A 23,706-nucleotide genomic window follows, 5' to 3' on the forward strand; every position below is an offset into this window, starting at 1 on the left:
CTGACTATGCCAGTTGGACCGGTGCGTATATTGGATACTCAGGTCAAGCAACTGAGAGGTAAGGAGTTGAAAACGATGAAGGTTCTCAGGGACGAGGCGACTCAAGAGATGACTTGGGAGATGGAGGACCTCATGAGGAAGTCTTATCCTCACCTCTTTGCTGGTAAGTTCTATTTTCGAGGACGAAAACTTTTAAAGGTGGGGGAATTGTAAGATCCGGGAAAAATTAATTAATTAAATAATTAATTAATTAATAAATGCAGGTAGAAGGCGCCTTTATGGCATTAATTGCTGTTTGATGTGACGTGGAAAAGTACTAGCTCAAGTGGTTGAGAGTACTTGGTTTGTGTAAGAGGACTTTGGTTCAAGTCCTATGTATGCCAATTATGTGTTGTTGTTTTATGATTTATTTTAATAATATGTAAGAGTGTGGAATTTGAAATGTAAACAATGTTGATTGTGTATATCACCAAATGTGAATTGGCATGGTGGTGGTGCTTTGGCATTGTAGGTGGAAGCTCACGGGTTCAAACCTTGATGAGAGAAAATTAATCTCTTTATTTTTGCTATAATGCTTGTGGTCTGAATGTGAAAGGGTGGGAAAGCCCTAAAGAAAGTGGGCAGCCAAGGGAGTTGGAAAAACAATCCATAATAGCTTATGAAAGGTAATAATAGGTTAAAAGGTCAATTTTCGTTTTATTCTTTTTACCATAATTAGGAGTCATATAAAAAGGGAGAATTAGGCCATTAGAAGGGTTTTGGAAGTCTGAAAATTGGAGTGAGAAAGGATTACGAGTTTTGAGTGCGAAAGCTAAGCGGGATTGAGAGAAAAGCGGTGGTGGTTGAGAGAGCAAGAAAGGGAGGGTTCTATCAATCACAAAGTCAAGGATTAGGCGACCTTTGGAAGCAAAGATTCACAGGTTAGGGGTGTTGTAATTAATTGTATATGAATTTTGTGTGTGTTCCCGAATTGCTGTGGTCAAATGAATACTTTGTGGTATGAATTGATCTTATACGTGTGTTGAGATTGAGAATTGGATACTTGATGTTGTTGTCGAGTCCTTATTGTTTAGCAAGTGTTGGATGAGGGTTTTGGAGTATGGTGTGGTTCGTTTGGGTAATTTTCGAGTTGAGGTATCTCTAATGGGTACAATGCATGTTATATGGGTTTAGTGTTGCATTAGAGTGAAGGGGAATGTTATACATTGTTTTGGAATGCTTGTACTGTGTTTTGGTATGGTTGTGCAATATTAGAGTGAATTGTGCGCGTAATCAGACTTGAAACCCTGCAAGTCTCGCCCAAGCGGGTCCATCTCGCCTAAGCGAGAGTTACAGAGTCGCACATTGAGTTCTGGTTCGTGATTTCTCGTCTAGGCGACCAAGAAGGGGTTTGAGCGACATGGTCTCTCGCTTAGGCGAGAGGCACTCGCCTAAGCGAGTTCGCGAGGAGAACCTAGAAGTTTGAGCGCGATTTCTCACCTAGGCGAGAGTGGCTCGCCTAAATGAGTTCTCGAGGTGTGTTCTTGTGTGTTTTGTTGAATACTCGTCTAGGCGAGGTTTTGTTGTGGTTTTGGGCGAACGGGTGGCTCGCCCAGGCGAGCGCATCTCGCCTAAGCGAGACAACTTGATGTTGTTGTTGTTTAAAACCCGTTCAAGCGAGGTGAGCTAGCTTAAGCGAGGCAGAGGGCTTAGCCTGGGCGAGGGGTCCCTAACTTAAGCGAGTTTAAGTGGATTGCTATGTTTTTCATGCCTTTGAGAGTGCGTTGGCTGTTTTATGCTAAGGATAGGATGTGTTTGCATGTGGTTGGTGTTTGGGCTTGAAGGACTAAGTCCAATAGGGGTCTGGGATGTGCTCAGTGGTTGGACACATGATGGGCATGGAACTGGTTAAGTTCCCATCGGCTACTAATGGGCGAGGAGTCCTTAGTATAGTGATTGCATGTGTCGGGCGCACGATGGGCAAGGAACTGGATGTTCCCGTCAGCTACTATTGGGCGAGGAGTCCATAGTATGGTGATTGCGTGTGTGCCAGGGTCCAAGTGTGAGACTTGGATGTTTATACTACAGGCGAGGAGTCTATAGGGTAGGACTATGAGCGGGATAGGCTCATAGGGTTGGACCACGAATGAGTCAATTTCGTGGGAGCACAGGGAAGTCCCAAGACCTAGTTCATACAACTCATGAAGGACTATGAGGTCATGGTTGGGTGATTTGGAAATTATGGGTTTTGTACTTATAAGATTTGGGTGGGGAAGTATATTTATTTCAGATATATCTGTTTATGTTTTATTGTGCATAGCTCACCCTATTTGTGTGTGTGTGTGGCGATGATCGGATATCTTGTTATCCGGGAGCAAATGATTTGACAGGTGAGCCAAGAGACGCTTAGACTCGGAGCGTGGGCTAGCTTGGGGATTTTTGTACTTGTATTATTATTTTGGTTTTTGAGATAATTATGTAATCATTTCTGGAGCCATTGGATTTTATTTCAGTTTTATACATATGGACTCCTGGTTTATGATAGTTATTTTTAAGTTTTCAATTTCCCTCGTTTTTGGGAAATAGTTTATATTAAATGTGATATTTATTTTATTTCAAATTTTATTTATAAAAAAAAATTAGTAATATTCCTTACGGATGTTACAGGTGGTATGGTGGGTCACGCCTTCATCATTTCCACAACTTGTTCGGCGCTTAGTTCATCTTCCTCCATCAGGCGACCATCGATGAATCCTTGTTAACGTTGTATTTAGGATCCACAGCATCCACCTCCTTACAAAAAAAGGCTGCCTATGTTAGACCTTTGTTGAAGTTGTTAATATGCTCTTGGATTTCATGGTTCTTTAAATCCTCCAGTTCGCTCTCAATGCCAGCATATGTCTCGCTTAGTTCCTCATTATCTTCCTCCAGGTCTTTAATTTTTTCTTTCATCTTTTTCTCATAATCTAGACATCTAACTTTCCATGAACCAAGGTGCTTTCTCTCAGCCGCCCACTCCTCCCTCTCTTTATCCCAAGACGCCCTCTCTTCTTCATGCTTGGCTGCTTGAGTCTTCAATTCTTCTTGGACTTCCTCCACCTTCGCTCTTCCTCTTTCTTTTAACTCCCTCTATAGAAGGCTGCCCACCCTACAACCCAGAATCAAGGCCTTGTTGTTAAATTCCAACATGGCCTTTATCATTGCATTGGGCTCCATGTTATCTATTGGAGATATCACAACTTCTGGTAGATTGATGTCAATATCACAATGAACCAATGTCTTCGGTAACTCTATCAAGCACGCCTCAGGCTTTTTTATCCCTGATATTGACCTTATACCAGGCAGTTTAGCTTTGACCCTCTTCATATCTTTTCCAATACCATTATAGACAGGAATTATCGCTTTCCTTTTCGAGCAGTCATGAACAACATGCATAATAAAATATAGTTATATGTGAAGTAGTACATGGCAATGGCGGACCTAGGTTAGGACAAAGGGGAGCCATGGCTCCCCCAAACTTTTAATTATATATATATATATATATATATATATATATATAATTTTTATTATTTTTATTAAGTTATATATATATATATTATATATTTTTATTGTTTAAAAAGTAAAATAAAAATTAATTTGATGGATTAGTAACTGGATTAAAGAGATTAAGGTTTTATATCTGGTTATAAGGTTTATCCACAACAAGTTATAAAAAAGTATAAAATAAAAGAAAGACAGATTAGGAAAAAGAAATTAAAGAACAAAGATAACAAATATGCATACTCACACGATCTCATGAATAAGTATCCTAATATGATATATGCATGTTAGATTTATGATTCTTCCATTACAATATTTCTCCCAAATTAAGTTTCCTCAAATTAGTATGAACCCTAACTATGATTTTAAGAATTTTTTGTATGAAATTGGCATAAACCTTAATTATATTTTCTCAAATTAGTATAATCCAACATTATAAAATGTTGATATTTTGTATTTTCAACTACATACAATAAATTAGTTGAATACTCTTGAATTGAAATAAAAATTAGAATACTCATTTATGTGAATTCAACAAATTAAAAAAATTAAAAATTGAAAAGTTTGAATTACATGATTTAAATAAAGAAAATAATTTTTTTAATTAAAAAAATTATATATAAAACATCTAATTTGGCACCCCTACATATTTTCTTCAAGTTCCGCCACTGGTACATGGTTACAATTTTTATGCTAATTTATTAAATTAAATTAATAATTATGTTACTTATGTTTTTTTTATGTATGAACTCAACTTTTTTAATTCGCTTACAAGTGACATCTTACATAAATTAATAAAATTTTGAGCACTTCTAGTGCTATAGGAATGGACCGTGTGAGTGACCTTTTATCAAATTTTGGCTTTTTCTTTTATAATTTCTTTTATCTCTTTCTTTCTCTTTAACTTTAATTAGGTCTGATAATTGCATTTTATTTTTCTTTCTTTCCTTACTAATTTCTTGTCCTTTAAATTGGGTCTACTGTATATGTGTAATTGTTCATGTTCTCTCTTCCCAATGCCTCATGACTACATTATACATGATTTATAAGAAACTTATTCTTTCTGTGATGAACTTTGTCACATACCAATTGTTATTATTAAAAAGTAAAGGATATTTCTAACAGCTGTCTTAAGACATTGGTTAAGTAATTAAAAGAATTTGTTTAGGAAATTATATAAATTAAATAAAAAAGTTATCAAAAATGTATTATAGGCTTTATTATATAAAATAGAGAATATTTACGTGCATGAACCAAACACGTCATCACCGAACATTTTCTTAAATAAAATTGTTTCCGTAATTGTGCGATATTATGGGTGGATGCATGTACGTAAGTTTAAGAGAAAGGAAGATGATATTCTAAAATCTTTTGTTTTCCAATTATTATATATAAGCCAGAACAGCATAGGGGATGCATATGAACATAGATATGAATGAACGAAACCTTAGAAGAATGAACATGAAATATTCTCCAATCTTATGTATTATCATTATTATTATTATCTTATTATTTTTAATATTATTACTATGTATAAGAGGACCATTTTGTTGTCTTCCCATGTTTCATAATACGACGTAGGCACCATTTCAACCATTCAAACTGTCGGAAGATGATGAATTTTGAACATACATAGAAAAGTCAAAGAATAAAAATGACATAAAACATGCTATGATCTCATAATTATTTTTGATGATCATTGATGACCCTTTTGAGGCCATATAGATTCAAATGGGTTTTGAAAAACTGAGATACACAATCAACGGCAGAGCTTCTTACGGGCGGGTTGCTATGGCCTCCCATAATTTTTAATTTTTTTTATTATATATATTTACTTTTAATTTTTTTTAATTTATATATTAAAATTAATAGAAATAAATTAAGTATGTTTTTATTTTATTCATAAAGCATAATATTTAATATTATTAAATAAATGAACAAAAAATTAAATGTGATGAAGAATAAAAATATTTATTAAGATTTTTTTTATTGTGTTTTTGAATTTTCACACATTATATACATCTTTTTTTGTTTTGGAAAACAAAAACTTAGATATCAACTCATTATTTTTGCTTTTATTTCTTATTAGTTGTCTTTCATTCATAAAGAAAAAAAAAACTCTCTTGTCCACTTGATACAGAAGTATTTGTTAGTATTTTTATTTATCTCATAAGTCTTATATTCATTTTTTATGAATATAGGAGAAAAAGTATTGTATCATAATCATCTTTTAATTGAGACTTGATTATCATAAATTTTTCTTTTAGTAACTCTTAATTTGTTATTTTTTTATTAAATTATGATGAATTATTTTTGTTAAAATTAAAAACATAATATTAATAAATAATATATTCATTTTTTAAAAGTGATATAAAGGAACGATGAAGCATGATAAAAATTATCATAAGGTATCATATTGTTAAATTAGAGGAATCCTTTCTTAAGGTTCAACAAATTACAGATAAGGAGTTCCATATTAAATTTTAGTTATGATTCAACTATTGATAAGTTAAAAAATATGAAGGAAGAAAAGACAATCCTTTATATGTGTGATTTTTTTTGTAATTACAATTATACTAAATTATTTATTCATTATTTTATCTCTTCCAAAATTATCGGTCAAGATCCACACCACTGTACACAATATACTACTATTGATGATCTGTGAACTAGTTTCTAGTTTCTAACTGATAATGCAAAACCAAGATTAACCGTGTATATGAGTTGAACTTTAATGTTGTTCTGAGTGTAAGCCATTATGTAGTGCTTTTGGTATTAATTTCTTCTATGATTTATGCCGACCAAATAAAAATATTCAAATACTGTGATCTATCTAGATTAAATATTTTGGGAATTATTTTGTAAAATATCCTTAAAGTAGTACGTAGGTTTAAAATAAGTGTATAGACTTTTATTATTATTATTATTATTATTATTATTATTATTATTATTATTATTATTATACACTGAGAAAAAAAAAGTATAAATAATTCCTAGTCATAGTTGGAGATGATATCTAATAAACATAAGGATTTTATTTTTAACTAATAACATTAAATAAAATTGAAAAGGATGTTTTCTTTGACAATGCATATATTCATCTGGTTATAGACGCATTTGTGTGATTGGCTTGCAAAAGAGAATGCCTCTCTTCATTGAATCAATTTCGGTCATTTCCAAATTGTCTTACTCAAGTTCAGCATATTTTAATGGTTGATGCAATAAGTGTTGCTAGTTTGCGTTTGTAATGAGTTTGTTATTTTTTTTTCATTTCCAATTGATAAATAAATAAAAGATAATTTATATTTATATTTAAGTCTAGAGAGTGAGTTTTAGTGAAATGGTTGTCCATCTCAAAAGATACATGTTGGAAGAGAAAGGTACCGCTAAAAGAAAGGCTGCTCTATTTGAGAAGATTTTATTTAGACAAAATGAAAGTGTCTAATCACAAGTATGGTGAGCAAGGTATACAACTGAATGAAAGAAAGGACTGATATATAAGTCAGTACCGAACAAACTAAAACAGATTTTTTAATTACAACCGAACACCCTTCTATGATTAAAAAACTTCTACAAATGAAAATCAAGAACATTCAGGGATGTTCTCATCTCATTGAACCTCTCGTACTTCAAAGCTTTAGTCATGATATCAGCTAATTGAAGTTTAGTCCTGCAATGCTTCAATTTGATGCTTCTCCTGCTGACTTGATCTCGCAAAAAATGGTATTTAGTGTCGATATGCTTTCTTCTTCCGTGAGACACTGGGTTTTTGGCTAGATCAATAGTTGATTTGCTATCCACTAGTAATTCTACAGTGTCATCATTAAACATCTTCAATTCTTTGAGTAAAGTCTTGAGCCAAAGTTCCTGGCATGTTACAGAACATGCAGCAATGTATTATGCTTCACAAATGGAAAGGGTGATCACTGTTTACTTCTTTGAACTCGAAGATATTGGAGATCCGAACAGCAGGAAAACCTGTCCTGAGGTACTTTTTCTATCAGTTGTGTCACCAGTCCCATCAGAGTCTGAATAAGCTAGCAGTTTAGGTGATCACCTTCTTTGCTTTGATGAAGAAAAATAAGACCATATCCCAGGGTGCCTTTAAGATATCTTAGAATGTGTTTCACTGCAACCAGGTGTGATTGTTTAGGGTCACTTAGAAATCTACTTACAATTCTAACGCTGTAGGTAATCTCGGGTCTGCTATGGCATATGTATCGTAGGCTTCCAATCATCTGCCTATATAAAGTTTCATCCATCGAGGCTTCAGTTTCATCTTGTATGAGTTTCAAGCTAAGCTCTGTAGGTGTTGTTGCTGGATTACAATCCAACATGTTGAACTTCTTTAACACTTCTAGGATGTACTTTCTCTGATGCATGATAATTCCTCTCCTATCATAAGCAAACTCTAGTCCTAGAAAATATGATAGGGCACCCAAATCAGTCATTTCAAATTCTCTTTTCAGATCTTCTTTCAATTGATTTATGCAAATTGAGCTACTTCTAGTAACTAAAAGATCATCCACGTACAAACAGATTAGCATTATCCTTGTAACATTTAAAGACTTGACATACACTTCGTACTCCGTGGTGCACTTCACGAAACTAACTCTATGAAGGAAATTGTCAATCATTTTGTTCCATGCTCTTTGTGCTTGTCTTAGGCCATACAAAGCCTTTCTTAATCTTAACACCTTATGTTCATTGCCCTTACTCACAAATCCAGGAGGTTGAGTAATGAACACTTTTTCATCCAACGTTCCATTTAAGAAGGCGGACTTGACACCCATCTGCCACAGACTCCAATTCTTCCAACTAGTTAGAGCCACAATCAGTCGAATGGTCTCCGGTCTGGCTATTAGAGCAAACACTTTTGAAAAATCAATTCCTTTTCTTTGCATAAAGCCCTTTGCCACTAATCTTGCTTTGTACTTTGCAACCGATCCATCTAGCTTGAGTTTAGTCTTGAACACCCACTTTACCTCAATGGGTACCTTGTCTCTTGGCAGATTTACCATCTCCCAGGTCTGATTTTTTTTCAATGCTCTTTATTTCATCCTCCATGGCAATTCTTCACACTTCACTTGAAATAGCTTCATCAAGACTTACTGGTTCAAAATTGGCCATCAATGTCAGGTGCTGGACCAGATTGTCATCGTCAATTATGGAATTGTCAGGATACACCTGATAATCTTGAAGGCTTGAGGGAAACCTTATTTGTCTTGTTGGTTTGTCATTTGATTTTCCTTCTATGCACTGAGTGTTGGTTTTGGTATGACTTTCTTCTTCTCAGTTAAATTCCATTTCTGCAGACGTCGTGGAAACCACTTCATACTAAGATCTGGACTCCTCAAAATGAACATCTCGGCTAAAGCATACTTTTCTTTCTTTGGGATTGTACAGTTTATAGGAACCAATAGAATTATACCATACAAATATCATTGGCTCTTCTTTATCATCTAGTTTTCTTCTCCTTTGATCTGGTATATGTTTGTAACACAATGAGCCAAAGATCTTCAGATTTTTTATAGATGGTTTGACATCAGTCCAAGCCTCTTCCGGAACCATTGAATTAAGCCTTTTGGTGGGCAACGATTCAACATGTACACTACAGTCATGGCAGCCTCTCCCCAAAAGCTGTGTGGTAAATTCTTTTGCTTAATCATGTTTCTTACCATGTTTAGAATAATGTGGTTCCTTCTTTCTGCCACTCCATTATGTTGTGGGTGTATGGGGCTACTACTTCATGTACAATTCCCTGTTCTTTACAGAAGCTTTCCATTTCACCTGAAACAAACTCCCCACCACCATCAATTCATAACACCTTCACAACTTTACCAGACTGCTTCTCAACTAAAACTTTAAATTCTTTGAAGATTTTATACACCTCACTCTTAGCTTTCAATAGGTATATCCACATTTTTTTGCTTAAGTCATCAACCAACAGCAAAAAATATTATTTCCTCCCAATGAGGAGACTTCAAATGGTCCACATACATCACTATACACAACCTATAGTATTTCACTACTTCTTGATGTAATGAAATTACTAAATGAGGTTCTGGACTGCTTATTAATCCAACAATTTTCATAAACCTTTATAGGAGTCTTGATCAATGGAAGACCACTCACCAATTTTTCAGAACTCATTCGACTCAAGTCTCTGAAATTTAAGTGCCCCATTCTTAGGTGCCACAACCAGGATTCATCAGTATATATCACAGCGGAAAAGCATTGAGTATCAAGGTTGTTCAGGCTAACCTTAAATGTTATGTTCCTGACTAATGACACTCTAATCACAGTCTTCTTTGTTGTGTCACAGACCTCAAGAAAGTTGTCAACTATTCTCACCGAATATCTTTTCTCGAACAACTGACCCATGATGATCAAATTGCTTTTCATCCCAGGCACGTATAAGACATCAGAATTGATGGCTTGTTTACCATCTTGCTTTGTCACAACTACATTTCCTACACCTTCGGCTTGTATGAACCTGTTATATGAAAACCTCACAGTACTTTTCTTCCTTTCATCAAGATCGACTAGCCACTCACGATGACCAGTCATGTGATTCGAACAGCCCGAATCAATATACCAGATTTCATCACTTGATCTCTTTGGTTGGGTGACCATCATCAAGATCACAGGTTCCTCTGATATCTCACTACTTTCCTCCTTCGCCATATGCGCTTGATAGTCTGTCTTTGACTAATTATCCCTATAATCGGAATTGTTTGGTGCTGCTTTACATTCCGTTGAGAAGTGACCAATTCGATTACAATTGAAACACTTTATTCTCTTTTTATCACTCTTTCTCTTTCCTCTTCGCCAACCATTGGAATTTCGCTGCATGTTATCAGAATGATCCTCGCTACCTTTTTCTTGATCTTGATTCTGACCACCTCTTCCATATCCACCTCTGGAGTTTCTCCTACGACCTCGACCTCGGAAACCACCTCTGGAATTGTTTCCGCTTTTCTTTGATGTTTGAGCCAGCAAAGCTTGATTGTAATTGGGCTTCTCTGACTCTCTCCAATAATTTTTGTTCATGTGCCTCTAAGTAGCCTTGAAGTTCTTTGACTTTCATCTCTTCAATTTTCTTTGTCTCTTCAATCGTGACCATAATATGGTCGAATCTTGGATTAAGAGGCCTCAAGATTTTCTCAACAATAGACTTATCCTTCACTTTTTTCCCGCAGCCCTTCATTGCATTCGTATGAGTGATAACCCGATTAAAGTACTCTGTCATTTTCTCATTGCTCTCCATTTGCATCAATTCGAATTGACGGCGCAAAGTTTGTAACCTGACCTTCTTTAATTTCTTGACCTTTTCATTACATTGCTCCAAAATCTTCCAAGCTTCTTCTGAAGTTGCAGCCCCTGCAATCTTCTCGAAGTGTGGTTCGTCAACACACTGATGAATCAAGACGGTTGCTCTACAATCTTTCTTCTTGTTTTCTTTGTAAGCAGCCTTCTGTTCATTTGTTGGAGCTTTACCCAGGGCTGAAAATCCCTCTTCAACTATCTCAGCCACATCTTGAGAACCAAAAATGGCCTTCATTTGCACACACCATCTGGTCCAGTTCTTTCCATTAAGAATAGGAAGATTTGTTGAAAACGCACCAGGTTCCATCCTCAAACCTTTGCTCCAGATCACAATTGTTGGAACAGAAAGGCATCGCTAAAAGAAAAGCTGCTCTATCTGAGAAGATTTTATATAGACAAAGTGAAAGTGTTGAATCACAAGTATGGTGAGCAATGTATACAACTGAATGAAAGAAAAGACTTATATACAAGTCACACCGAACAAACTAAAACTAAAATAGATTTTTTAATCACAACCTAACAATACATTTGGTATATATTTACTTTAGTGTCACATTTCTTCAAATATATACTCACTAATTTGTGTTAGATATGTAATTGAAAAAAAAAATTGTGAAAAAAAAGCAATAAATAATTGCTTTTTTACTTTAATAAATATCTTTTAAGATTAGCCAATAACCAACAATAATCATTTGTTTTCATTGTAATATAAGAAAAAGGAAAATGCTGTAAGTTTCACTCACTATTAAAATAAATAAGAATTAGGAAATTGTAATGAGGTTAATTTTTTTAAAATAAAAAAAAAAACATGGATAATCAAAAGTTTGGTGTACAAATCTATAACGCATCATAATACAACTTCAAGTAAAATTTTTAATCTATACAAGAATATTTCGTTCTCAACAAAGTGAACTGAGAATTCACGCGACAAAAAACTCTTAAAACTCGTATACAAATAAAATTAACTAATTTTACATTAGAAATGATGGTTAGATTTAATATGTTTTTCTACTTCATAAGTACATGAATATATTTTCCAAAGTACATACATATGTATTGGAGATGATTCCAAAAATTAAATACATGATTTTTTTTTAAATAATAACATTAAATAAAACTTTTGAAATTGAAAGTGGCTTATATTTAATAACAATGAACATAATTCATTTTTTTTCGCATAGTGTTTAATCCTAGCATAAAACCCATTAGGTAACCATGACCAAATGTTGCTATCTTAATTTTGTGCAAAACTCTCTTTAATTTTGAAATTATTATGCAAATTTTCCAAATGTTTTGTGGACTAATGTCTCCTAATTAGGAGAATGGTGGGTTCTAAATTAACTAATTTTTTGCAACTTATGATTAAAGCTTAAGGGCCACTAGCTTTGCCTTTCTTTCTTTTTCTTTTTCTTCCTCATTTTAGGGTCTTTGGTAGTCTTAATCATTAGTCAAAAGATTTCCTAGGGCAATGCACATTAACAAAAATGATTAGCACTTAGGTTAAACCAATGTTGTGGTTTTGACATTTAACATGTGTGCATATATAAGCATATATAACCGTACCCTTGTACTTTATTTCAGTCTCACTCGCAATAATTGATTACTTGTTTTAAGTTGTAAAAAAAACATAGGTGAAACACATGGTACATAGTGAAGGTACCAAGTAGATAGATAGATCCCCTTTTTTACTAACCTTTACTCTTTTTAATGATTAAAATCAACACCCCTCTTGGTTAAATTTATGAAAATCAATGCTCTTTTCGGAAAGATTTAAACTTTTTAATAAAATATTGGACTTGCAAAAACAGAAATTACTCCTACATTTCTTAAACTTACTATGAATGTTAAAACATTTCGTCATCACTGTTTTATGAAAAAGGGCATTGGACAAAGAGCTGGTAACTGTTTTGTAACTGAGCTAAAAATTCTTGGATTGAAATTTACTATAGAAAGGAGAAAAGGAAGATAGTAAAAATTTCAAAACATAATTTAGAGACCATATCATTAATGTAAAACATTCATCAATCTTAATTAATTTCTATTAAAAAATTGCAACACTACAAGAAAATCATTGATTAATAACTAATTTTAGTGACAAAATAATTAGTCATTGTAATGATCAATTTAGATGCAAATTTATAAATTAAAAATTATTGGTAATTAAAATAGTGTCAAAAAATTATAATTAGTCTCTAAATTGATAATTAAAATAGTTTTAATTATAAATTAGTCACTAATATTAACTACCTAGGTTTTGACTATAAAAAAATTGGTCTATAAATTAATCATTAATTAAGAAATTGATTTCTAAATCGGTCTCTAAATATATTTTTTTTATCATAAAATTGGTCATTATTTGATAATTTTCTTATTGTGTAATTCTATATTTTTAATACACAAATTTTGAATATAACAATTTCCTTTAGAAACTTAATCTCAATGTCACTAACTATAAGTGGTAAAAACTTGCTAAATTATCCAAAAGATAGTATGAAGTTGAGATAGAACAACTAAAGAAGGCACAAAAGTTTGATATAACATATTAAAAATATATGTTCTGACTGCTTACATATGCTTTTGTTGTACCTTATTCATTGTCAATTTACCAATGTTCCAATCCCCAAATCAATGGAAGAATTTGATGATATCAGTACATAATATTGGTGAAGGTAAATGATACATTTATAGTGAAAGATGAAAAGAGTGAAGTGCTTATTACAAGGACAAAGCTTGCCAGCCATTTGGGACCAGGGAATCCCATCAAACTCAATATTTTGATGGTGCTTGCAAGGGATAGTATCAAAAAGAGGAGATTTTGGGTCCAAATAATGAAAAATTGTCAAAAGGGTGGACTCACATATGGTTATTTTTTCTTGAATTGAAAAATTTTGTTGTTGAACAGAAACTCTTGATCTTGTCTGAAGAAGGGTGGTGTTGTTGAGCATGATTTTATAATGACAACCCTTGCATGCCTTTCACAGCTTTCAACTAAAGTAACTTCCATCCAATCATTTGTCACCCCTCTGAAAGGACACCCTGCCCTTATTTAAATGGGTGAATGAACTGGCAGCATCTTTGCTTCAACCTCAATTAAGCTGCTTTTTAAGTGCCCTCCTTTTCATTTTTAAGATATATCTTGTTTTTTGGCAAAAGGGTAGGTTCCAAAATGGGAAGACAACCTTGTTGTGATAAGGTTGGTTTGAAGAGAGGTCCATGGACTATTGAGGAAGATCACAAGCTTATCAATTTCATTCTCAACAATGGTATTCACTGTTGGAGAGTAGTTCCCAAGCTAGCAGGTATTTCTTTTGTGAAAAAAAATTAAATTGTTCACTTGTGATTTTGCCTTAAAAGTTGTGTTATTTGAATTCTGCATTTTTTTTTTCTTTTCTTTCTGTTTGGCTTTGTGGTGAAGGATTGTTGAGATGTGGAAAGAGCTGCAGATTGAGATGGATTAATTATCTGAGACCAGACCTCAAGAGAGGTGGTTTTACTGAAATGGAAGAGGATCAAATTATACAACTACATTCATGTCTTGGTAACAGGTATATCTATATGTATATATGCCATCAAAATCACCATCCTATGCAATCTTTTTGAACTTTTAACTCACCTCCGAACAAAAGAAATATCGATGTCTTCTAACACAAATGAGACATTTTTCAGGTGGTCTAAGATTGCCTCACATTTTCCAGGGAGGACAGACAATGAAATCAAGAACCATTGGAACACAAAAATAAGAAAGAGGTTGAAGGTCCTTGGTTTGGACCCTTTGACCCTGAAGCCAAATGAGCAAAAGCAGCAACAGTGTGGTGAGGATGACAAACTCAACACAGAGAAACAGCAAAAAAGCACTTCAAAAGGGTGTGACCAAGGTGTGGAGAAGAAGCCCTTGGACATGCATGGCACCACAGGAAAAGAGCCAAAAACAGAAGACAAAGTTGAAGAAAACAAGGTTACATCATGGGATGACACCACTGGTTTTTTGAACAATTATGAAGTGTTGTGGTCAGAGTTGGAGTTGGGATCATGGATGAGCCAAGAAACCAAAGCCAGCACTAGCTCTTATTGTAGTTCTTGTTTCTCAGTGGATGATTCTAGCAACCTTTCTTCTGTGGGTGAATCCTCTTACCTTCAGCAAAATTCCTTTCAACAATGGGTTCAGGGTTTGGATTCTTTTTTCTCATGGGATAGCTTCAATCCAATTCACAGAGATTTTCCCTTCTTGGAAAATAGGCAATAAGCATAATTCCATCATAACACCACCCTATTTTTACAATCTCTCCACCAATAAAATGCTACAAAATATCAAGAATGCCACTTTAATTCTACAAATCAACGTGTGATTCCATATTGTTGAATGTGAATTGGATACATTGCCATTGTTTCCGTACAAACTCACCTAATGAAATTTGTTATTTGCATTTGAGAGATGATTTGAAGAAAAATTAATAGATAGATTTTATTGGATATTGAAAAAAAAAAAGTAGAGCTATTTATTTCAAGGAACAGATATGGAAAAATACAAGTAATTGTAAAAATTTTGAATATTTCACGACAAGAAAATATTTAATAGATTAAAATTATAAGATTATAATTTTATTTTTATGATTAAAGTTAATATAAATAAAATTTAATTAGTTAAAATAAAGTCTGAATTATTATCTTTTAAATAAAAAATTTAATAGTTTTAATTAATTTAAAAATAAAATTAAAATAGGATACATGCTTTATGATTTGAAATTAAAATTAAAATTGACACAAACCTTATGTACACATCACATTTATCCGCTTACACAGTAAATAAGCAGAAATAAATTTTATAAAACTGAGTTCTCCATTTGTATTCCAGAAAAATTAAAACTTTTTTTAAGAATTATATATATTTTTTATAAATATGAAGTAGACGAAATTTAGTTTAGAAATGAAGTAATTTGAGCGTATCTTTGTTAGATGGGTGGGATGAGAAATGGGGGGAGTTGATAAGATCACCACTTTTTCTTGTCTCCAATGTATCTGACGGTTTTATTAAAGTTGTCACACACATCATCATCAAGTGTCCAAGGTTTTCCTTCTTTCGTCACTTTCTACTGCGTGTTCCCATCAATCCTTTTTCTTCTTCTCCTTTCGTCACCAAGCTTTATTATGCTTTTAAATTTCCTTACTTAAAATGTTTGGATAAGTTCATGACTTCTGCAATTTTTATTTCTTTTTGTGATGGATAATTTTATAATATATTCATACCTCCACTTAACATTTGAATATGTGTCATCTTTAAAGTTTATTCCTATTTTAATAATTAATAATTCACATTTGATTTGAATGTGAAAATTATTATCATTTTTAAATAATAAAAATTATTACACTATTTAAAAAGGTATTTTTTAATAGAATAATCATTTATTATAATTTTTAATATATTTATATAAATTCATTTAAAAGATAGAAGAAAAAAAACGAGATGTTTTTGATAAAAAAAAAAAAGTTATAGGCGGTAGAAGAGAGGAATAATTTTAAAAAACATAAACACAAATCTCCATTAACTATGAGAATGGTAGATGGAACATTATTGAGTGAAAGAAACCTACGTGCTCTTTATTTATATACGTGTGGCAATTTGTGTTAGATCATCTTCGTTAGAAAGATAACTATATCAGATTTTAATTTACTTCTTATGAATACCTCTATGTAATGTTATTTTTAAGGTTTTAAGGTTACATTTTCTCAAAAATAAATAAAAGTTTTATGAAATTTTAATTTTTTTAAATTTATTAAAAAAGGAGCTATTTTTCAGATAAAAAGTTGTTTTTACTTTAATAACTTAAAGTTTTAAACTTTGTAGAAGTCATGATTGAAGTTAAATTACTTATTGCATTAGTAAAAATTTTGGTTAGAAATAAACTCTAATCAAGACCTTTTTTTTTCTAATTTGAAGATTGTATCTTCAGACATTAGAAACAAATCAAAATGTTGTCTAATCAAATTGCAAAATCAACACATTTATATATAAAAAATAAATATGTTAAAATTTTAATTAATGGAATTGACTCTCAGGCCTAAATTCACCTAACATCTTTCTTAGTTTTTCTAGTATTACATGAGCTTTTGCTTAATCCCTCCACAATATCTTTATTTTTCTTATTTTATATATTATATATCCATCCCTTAAAACTACTCAAAGATGAAATTCATAAAATAAATAAATAAATTATTACATCAGATATAAACAAATGGTCAATTGGTTTTCCTTCGGAATAAATAGTCATGAATAAAGTTAGGTATACGAACAGAGCTATCCGTTTAAGCTCACATCTCCATGAGTTTACACACAAAAAAAAAAAAAGGAGAAAAAACTCATTCATATGGTTTTCATTTCAAACGTCTTTACTTTCAGTTTTCAAGCCACACCCACCTTGCAAAACCCAAGTTTAAAGAATAACAATATTTTTACCTAATACATTAAATAAAAAAATAGATTTTAATTAAATTAAATATGTTTTTTTTTCTTTAACTTTCATACAAAATTAAATTTCATTTTTATTTTAAATTTTGAATTGTTTACATTCTTAAACTTTAATAATGAATGAATTTAATTCTTATGATAAGTTTGTTAATGTAGAAAATACATAGACACATACGTGATGATATTATTTGATCCCTAACAAATATTTAATATTGTATGAGGATTACATCCGTTCATTGATAGAGTTTGAGGATAAAAATTATTCAAACCTTAAATTAGAGACAAAATTTAATTTCACATGAAAACTATGAGACTAAAATCATATTTAACCCATTTTAATTTAATTGAACTTGGTTACAAGAGTTGTGGATACCCAAACCCTAAACCTTATTTAATTCCTGAGTTGAGTCAAATATAAAAAAAAAAAACTCATTAAGAATTTACTACATAATACAAATTGCACCTTTAATTTAAGTATAACTTAATTTTACAAAATTAATTTAATAAAATGAAATTTGTCTCCATTTATATATTATAGATTAGTTTTGTTTGTAACTGATGTAAAATCTTCAATATCCTCTTACACCGAGAACATTGTCCATTCACACCAAAATATTGAGCTTGAGGATCAAGAGAATCAATGAATATCAAGATATATTTCTAAGATTAGATGGCATGGTAGACCCAAATCTCAACTGATATAAACTCTTATAATGACTTTGAAAGCATAACAAGTTAGTGAAATTTTATCCATCTTGGCTCAATGCCATAATTTAGCATTTGTTTTCTTCAAGACATATATTTTGTACGGTGCATTATATCAGCAGGTATCACTTTATCAGCAAAACATATAACCAAGAAAGCCCAACTTTAAAAAACATTACATGAAAATTCAATGTTAACACTAAAGAATCCCACTAAACTCTTTAGGGTTCAAGAATTGACAATGGAAGAACCAAAAACCATTTTGAAAAATTCAGGCCATCAACAAATCCCACAATATGTATTTAAGATCACAGAAGCACCAAAATAGACTTGTCTTGGAGGTTCCGCTAAAATCATTATTTTAGATGTGATTTATGGTTTAGGCACAATCATGGTCTAGAATTGGTTTAAAATGGCATGCATCAGTTGTATTTTTTAGTTCTAACAGGTGGCCGAACATATGAACTCAAGAAAAAATGTACACTTGGTGAAAACATGAAGCATGAGCTAAAAAACTCTCACTGATGGATTATGGGACGTAAAATCTTTGAAAAGTCTTTAATATGAGGAATCATACCAACCAAGAAATCCGCTTTAGATTAGTTCAGAATAAGGAGGCACATTGAAGTAATCCACAGCTAGAGTGTACGTTCAGCAGCTATTACTCCTGTTGAACAAAGGATCCCAAAAGCTAAAAGAACACATAAATGTTATTCAGAAGCATAGAGAATTTATCAACAATCAGCATTGTTTCTTTTTGATGATCATTGCAAACTCTAGGGAAATATATCAAAGAAATAAATTCAGAACAACTCATTATAACTTTAGGGGCAATAATGTGCTGCTCTATTTACTGCAGAGATCATTTTGTGATGTTTCATTTCATTACAGCAGCTTGATAACAAGACCAACATTCTGGCTAGCAAATCTATATGAAAATGTGTAATATTATTTAAAATATCAAATGCAATTTTAACATACGAGTTAATTCTAAACAGATTTATAAACTAATCTTCAGATAGTATCTGCATTTACTTCAAAGGTGAAAAGTGTGAATCATCAGAGTTATATTATATTCCAAATCCTTAAATAGTACACGTCTTTTTAAGCATCACTTTCACACTGTGCAGCACTCTACGACAATGGACTAACCATAAAAGTTTAAATGCCAGTAACTAACCATAGATATCAAAACTGTTTACATTTCCCTGACTGCAATGAGAGGCTTAGGAGGAGATAGAGATCTAACTTCAGGTGCAGAACTAGGGAAAAGTATGTTGAGTCTGTGCATTAGAATATCAGACCTAGATGGAATTTCGTTAAGAAGAAACTGCTGAACAATTGGCTTCTTAAACCACTCCATGACTGAATCTCCTGATGCCCTAAGAACCACTTTACTCACCTCAAAAGGAGATTCTACTGAGCTAAACATCTGTGCAATCACAATCTTCAAAGTTGCTCCGGTAACCAATTTTATCCGTCTTGGCACAATGCCATAATATAGCATGCGCTTTCTGAATCTATGAAGAGTATGCACTACTGCAATAAGAGCAGCTCCAACTGACAAGTTTCTAACATCAAGGGACCAAGCAATGTGCTGATCAAACACTATAGCCTTTGGGAAAAGTTTATTCTCATAAGCAACCTTCCAAACACACCGAGCTCGATTTATCTGCCCCATAAGAACTAGGTAATTGAGAAGAACATTGACAAAGTACTTAGCAGCACCCTCCTCCAATTCATAATCAATACCTTGAAAGAATTCCCGGACAAAAGATAACACCGGCTGTCCCCTGTGTTCTGGGCCTGTGAAAAGTCCACACATAAAAGTGTGTGCCTTATGCTTTGTAGCACTGAGGATAGACATCAAATGCCTCTCATTTTTCTCATCCTGACACCTAACAAGATGAGCTAAAATGGAGGTGTAGAGTATCAAATCAACTTTAGCAGCAGAGTTAACATATGTTTCCAGAAGAGGCTTGGCTGATTCATACAACCCACTCTTCATGCATGACTCAAACAACTGCCTGATGATAAAATTATTGGTTCTGATCCCAGATGAACCCATGAAACGCAACCACCTCAAAGCAAGATCAACCGAACCTTCCTTAATATACACCATCAAAACATCACTAGCTGTCACATCTACAGAATACCCCATGGCCTTCATTTCAAGTAGAATTTTGGCAGCCACATCCACCAGCTTCTTTTTAGCCAGTAGAGTTAAAAGCACGGTATAAGTGCTTAGGCCAGGCCTTAAACCTGCATTAGTCATTGAATTGTACAGTTTCATGGCAGGATCAATTTGTCCTGCAGCAGCATGCATTTCCAAAAGACAAGAATATGTAGATGGGGTGGGTAGAAACCCTGCTTTTTCCATATCTAAAAACGTAGACATAGCAATGTCAAGCTTCCCTGATTTTGCATGGGATTCAATGACCAAAGTATACAAACCAAAGTTAGGCCTGAACCCTGCCAACCTCATCTCATCCCAAAGCCTTAGAGCAGTTTCTAACTTCCCAGACTTCACATAAGACTCAATCAGAGAAACAAATATGGTAGGAGGTGGCTTGTAGCCATAACCTCTCATCTCCATGTAAACCTTCATTGCACTGTCCAACCTACCCGCCTTCCCCATAGAATCAACAAGAGACACAAAGAGATTCAAACCAGGCCGAAAATCTCTCCCTTTCATCTCTTGGAAGAGTTTAAAAGCAGCATCAAGACGCCCTGATTTTGCCAAGTTGGGGATCATCAATTCATATGTCGAACCATCCAACAAACACCCAACTTTCTCCATGGTCTCATACATTTCAAATGCCTTGTAAGGCAAACCCTTGTTCAGAAACAAAGTAATGAGCGAATTATACGTCTCGATATCAACTTTGCAACCAGCATCCACTATTTTCTTGAAGCAGCAAAACGACACCTCCAACTTCTCTGCCTTAGCCAAGTACCTAATCACCCTATTACACGCAGCAGACAAGGAAACCCCATCAGCCGAATCACCAACCATCTCATCAAACAACAACTGAATCCCCTCAAAATCCCTCTTTTGATTCAGCCCATCAAACAACATGACATAACAGTCATCACTTGTAGCATACCAAGCCTGCCTCTTAGCCCACCTAAACAAACTCAAACAAGCATCAGAATCACCAATAACTTTCAATGCTTGAGCAATGTGAGTCATGTTGGGTACAAACTGTAGTTTGTCCAACTGGGTCTCCAATTCCGGCCCCCACTTCCACCTCTTCACAACCTCAACAATTTTTGCTACAGCCAGAGCATTCACAAAGGGCTTCTTCACCTCACCCACCATCACATGATCGTCAAGACCAGGCTCCACAGACCTCACACCCTTACCCTTGTAAATAACACCACCCGCTTCATCTAAATACTCAATTTCCTCAGTCCACTCCCTAGACCCACCACTGTCGTGGCAGTAACATCTCATGCCTCTCATCCCCACGAGGTTTGAGCCATTGCAGAAACGTGGGGTGGAGGAAAATCTTGATGAAGAGGCCAAAAACGTTAACTTTCGGATAAAGGGTTGTGCAGAAATGGAGGAGTGAGCGCGGGAGAGAAGAGAGAATTCATGGGTGAGTTTGAAGAGATTGGTAGCAGAAGAAAGCAATTGGCGATTATAAATCATCGATCAATGTGAAGAAGCGAGAAATAACGAACGAAATGAAATGCTTACAGCGTTTATGTTCCTGTTCAAGCAATAGTTTGGAGTTTCCGAGGTTCCATTCCACACGGCTTAAACCCTGAAATGCGTTTCCTAGAGTGTCAGCGACACCTTAATCCAAGGTGGTCTCTCTCTCCATTCTGAGTTTTAACTTTGATGTTTAGATTGGAAATTTTGTCACCTTAAATTTTTCATGGGTGATTTTTTTTAGTTTAATCCTGAAAATCCTGAATTTTAGTTTAATTTTTTATTTTATATTTATTATCTTGCATTGAATCTTAAATTTAACATATTTATTTAAGATACTAGCAAGAAATAATTTAACTAAAATAAAGAATTAAGTTTTATAAGATTATACACTCGTTGAAAACGTGCAGCAAAATTATTAGTGTTTAGACATAAAAAATAAAAAATAGGTGAATTGGGTTTTTAATAAAAATTGTGTTTTTAAAATTTTTTCTTTTTAATATCAAAGTTCAATTAAGATTGTTTTCTTTATTTTAATGAATAAAAATAAGAGAGTAGGGAAGATAAAATTGCACAACATATTTATACTAATTTGGATCAAAAGATCCTATGTCCAAATGTTAATCTGATAAAAAACGAGATGAACTTAATCACTAGAATAAACCAAACCAAACTTACAATCAATGATAAGAAAGATTAGGATTTAAAGAATACCTCTCTTGAATCACACAAGAGACGAAGACACCTTCCTTGAAATTCATAAGGATGAAAATACCTTCCTTGAATCACACAAGGAATGAACCCCTCCTTTAAATCACACAAAGGATGATCGGCTTCTCACAGAGAGTTTTCAAGTACTCAGACTTCTCTAACTTATGTATCTTTGTAAAATGAACTCTCACCTCCATTTATAGAAGCCTATTTAGAAATTAGATTAAGAATATAAAATGTTGAATCCTAACTGCCATATATAATCGATTATCATAAGTGATAATCGATTATCACATAAACCTTTTTTAAAACATTTTTCTCCATGTGATAATCTATTATTAGTCACGATAATCTATTATCAACATGTGATAATCGATTATTAACAATGATAATCGATTATCACATATATTTTTCTCAAAAATCAATTTTAATTGAGATAATTGATTATCACTAAGAATAATTGATTATTCCAGTGAATTTTACAAATAAATAAAATTCTTTTGGTGCTTTATTGCTTGGTTTTGCCTTTTTGACTATTGACATACTAATTTAATTATTTTAAATAATATACACAAATTACTATACCTAAACAACTAAATCACTAAGTCTTCAATGCATCTTTTGAATCGATGCATTTTTTAAAGTCTTCAACATTTTTTCATGCATCATCGTTAAGTCTTTCATGCTTTTTCATAAGTCATCATCATCATCATCATCAAAACTCCTTATTACACGAAGATGTTCATCTTCTTCTTTTTATCGATATTGATAAAAAAAATACATAAAATATTAATTTAAAAATCACATGTTAAAAATTAAAAAAATATTATTATTATACATACATAGATAGATATGTAAAAAATAGATAGATTAAATTTGTTAGAATGAGCATCTAAGTTGTATTTTGTCCATGAAAACTATTGAATTTATTGACTAAAAGGTAGATGATAATGATTCAAAATGAAAACCTGAATGTAATGTTTAAAGACTATAAAACAAAGGTAGGATCTGGGTTGCTCGTGATGGCTGTGGAGCGCATCCAATAACGAATAAAAGGACAAGTTCCATCTATATTTATTTTGAAATACAATATAGAAAACAAACATTTAGATAAATAATTATTAATATTTAATAATGAAACTTCTTATGATTTCATTGAGATAAAATATCAATGGATAATTATGAGATAATTATTAATATTATAGTTATTGGTGTTAAGCTTTCAAGTTTCCACAAAGTAAGAAACAAAATAACCTAGGTTGTTTATGGAAAGATTTAGAGATTTGATTCCCATACGACTTTGTCAAAACTACGTTCGAAA

General features: G+C 32.9%; 3 protein-coding genes across 3 annotated transcripts; 1 reads left to right on the forward strand and 2 right to left on the reverse strand.

Annotated features, from left to right (window-relative positions):
* Nucleotides 1-9,534: 9,534 nt before the first annotated feature.
* On the reverse strand, nt 9,535-10,206 carry LOC114180534. Its single transcript, XM_028066847.1, has one exon. It carries the CDS (start codon nt 10,204-10,206, stop codon nt 9,535-9,537), a length of 672 nt encoding a protein of 223 aa, XP_027922648.1.
* Nucleotides 10,207-13,949: 3,743 nt separating this feature from the next.
* LOC114182456 (myb-related protein 315-like) lies at nt 13,950-15,244 on the forward strand. Its single transcript, XM_028069326.1, has 3 exons — nt 13,950-14,147; nt 14,264-14,393; nt 14,515-15,244. The coding sequence occupies exons 1-3, from the start codon at nt 14,015-14,017 to the stop codon at nt 15,089-15,091; spliced, it is 840 nt and encodes a 279-aa protein (XP_027925127.1). The 5' UTR covers nt 13,950-14,014; the 3' UTR covers nt 15,092-15,244.
* Nucleotides 15,245-18,329: 3,085 nt separating this feature from the next.
* Nucleotides 18,330-21,867, reverse strand: LOC114182271 (pentatricopeptide repeat-containing protein At1g79490, mitochondrial). The gene is made up of 2 exons (XM_028069103.1): nt 19,197-21,867; nt 18,330-18,683 (listed from the first exon to the last, which is right to left on the reverse strand). The coding sequence occupies exon 1, from the start codon at nt 21,669-21,671 to the stop codon at nt 19,215-19,217; it is 2,457 nt and encodes an 818-aa protein (XP_027924904.1). The 5' UTR covers nt 21,672-21,867; the 3' UTR covers nt 18,330-18,683; nt 19,197-19,214.
* Nucleotides 21,868-23,706: the final 1,839 nt, after the last annotated feature.

This window comes from Vigna unguiculata, chromosome 4 (genome assembly GCF_004118075.2).
Source record: "Vigna unguiculata cultivar IT97K-499-35 chromosome 4, ASM411807v1, whole genome shotgun sequence".
NCBI lineage: Eukaryota > Viridiplantae > Streptophyta > Magnoliopsida > Fabales > Fabaceae > Vigna > Vigna unguiculata.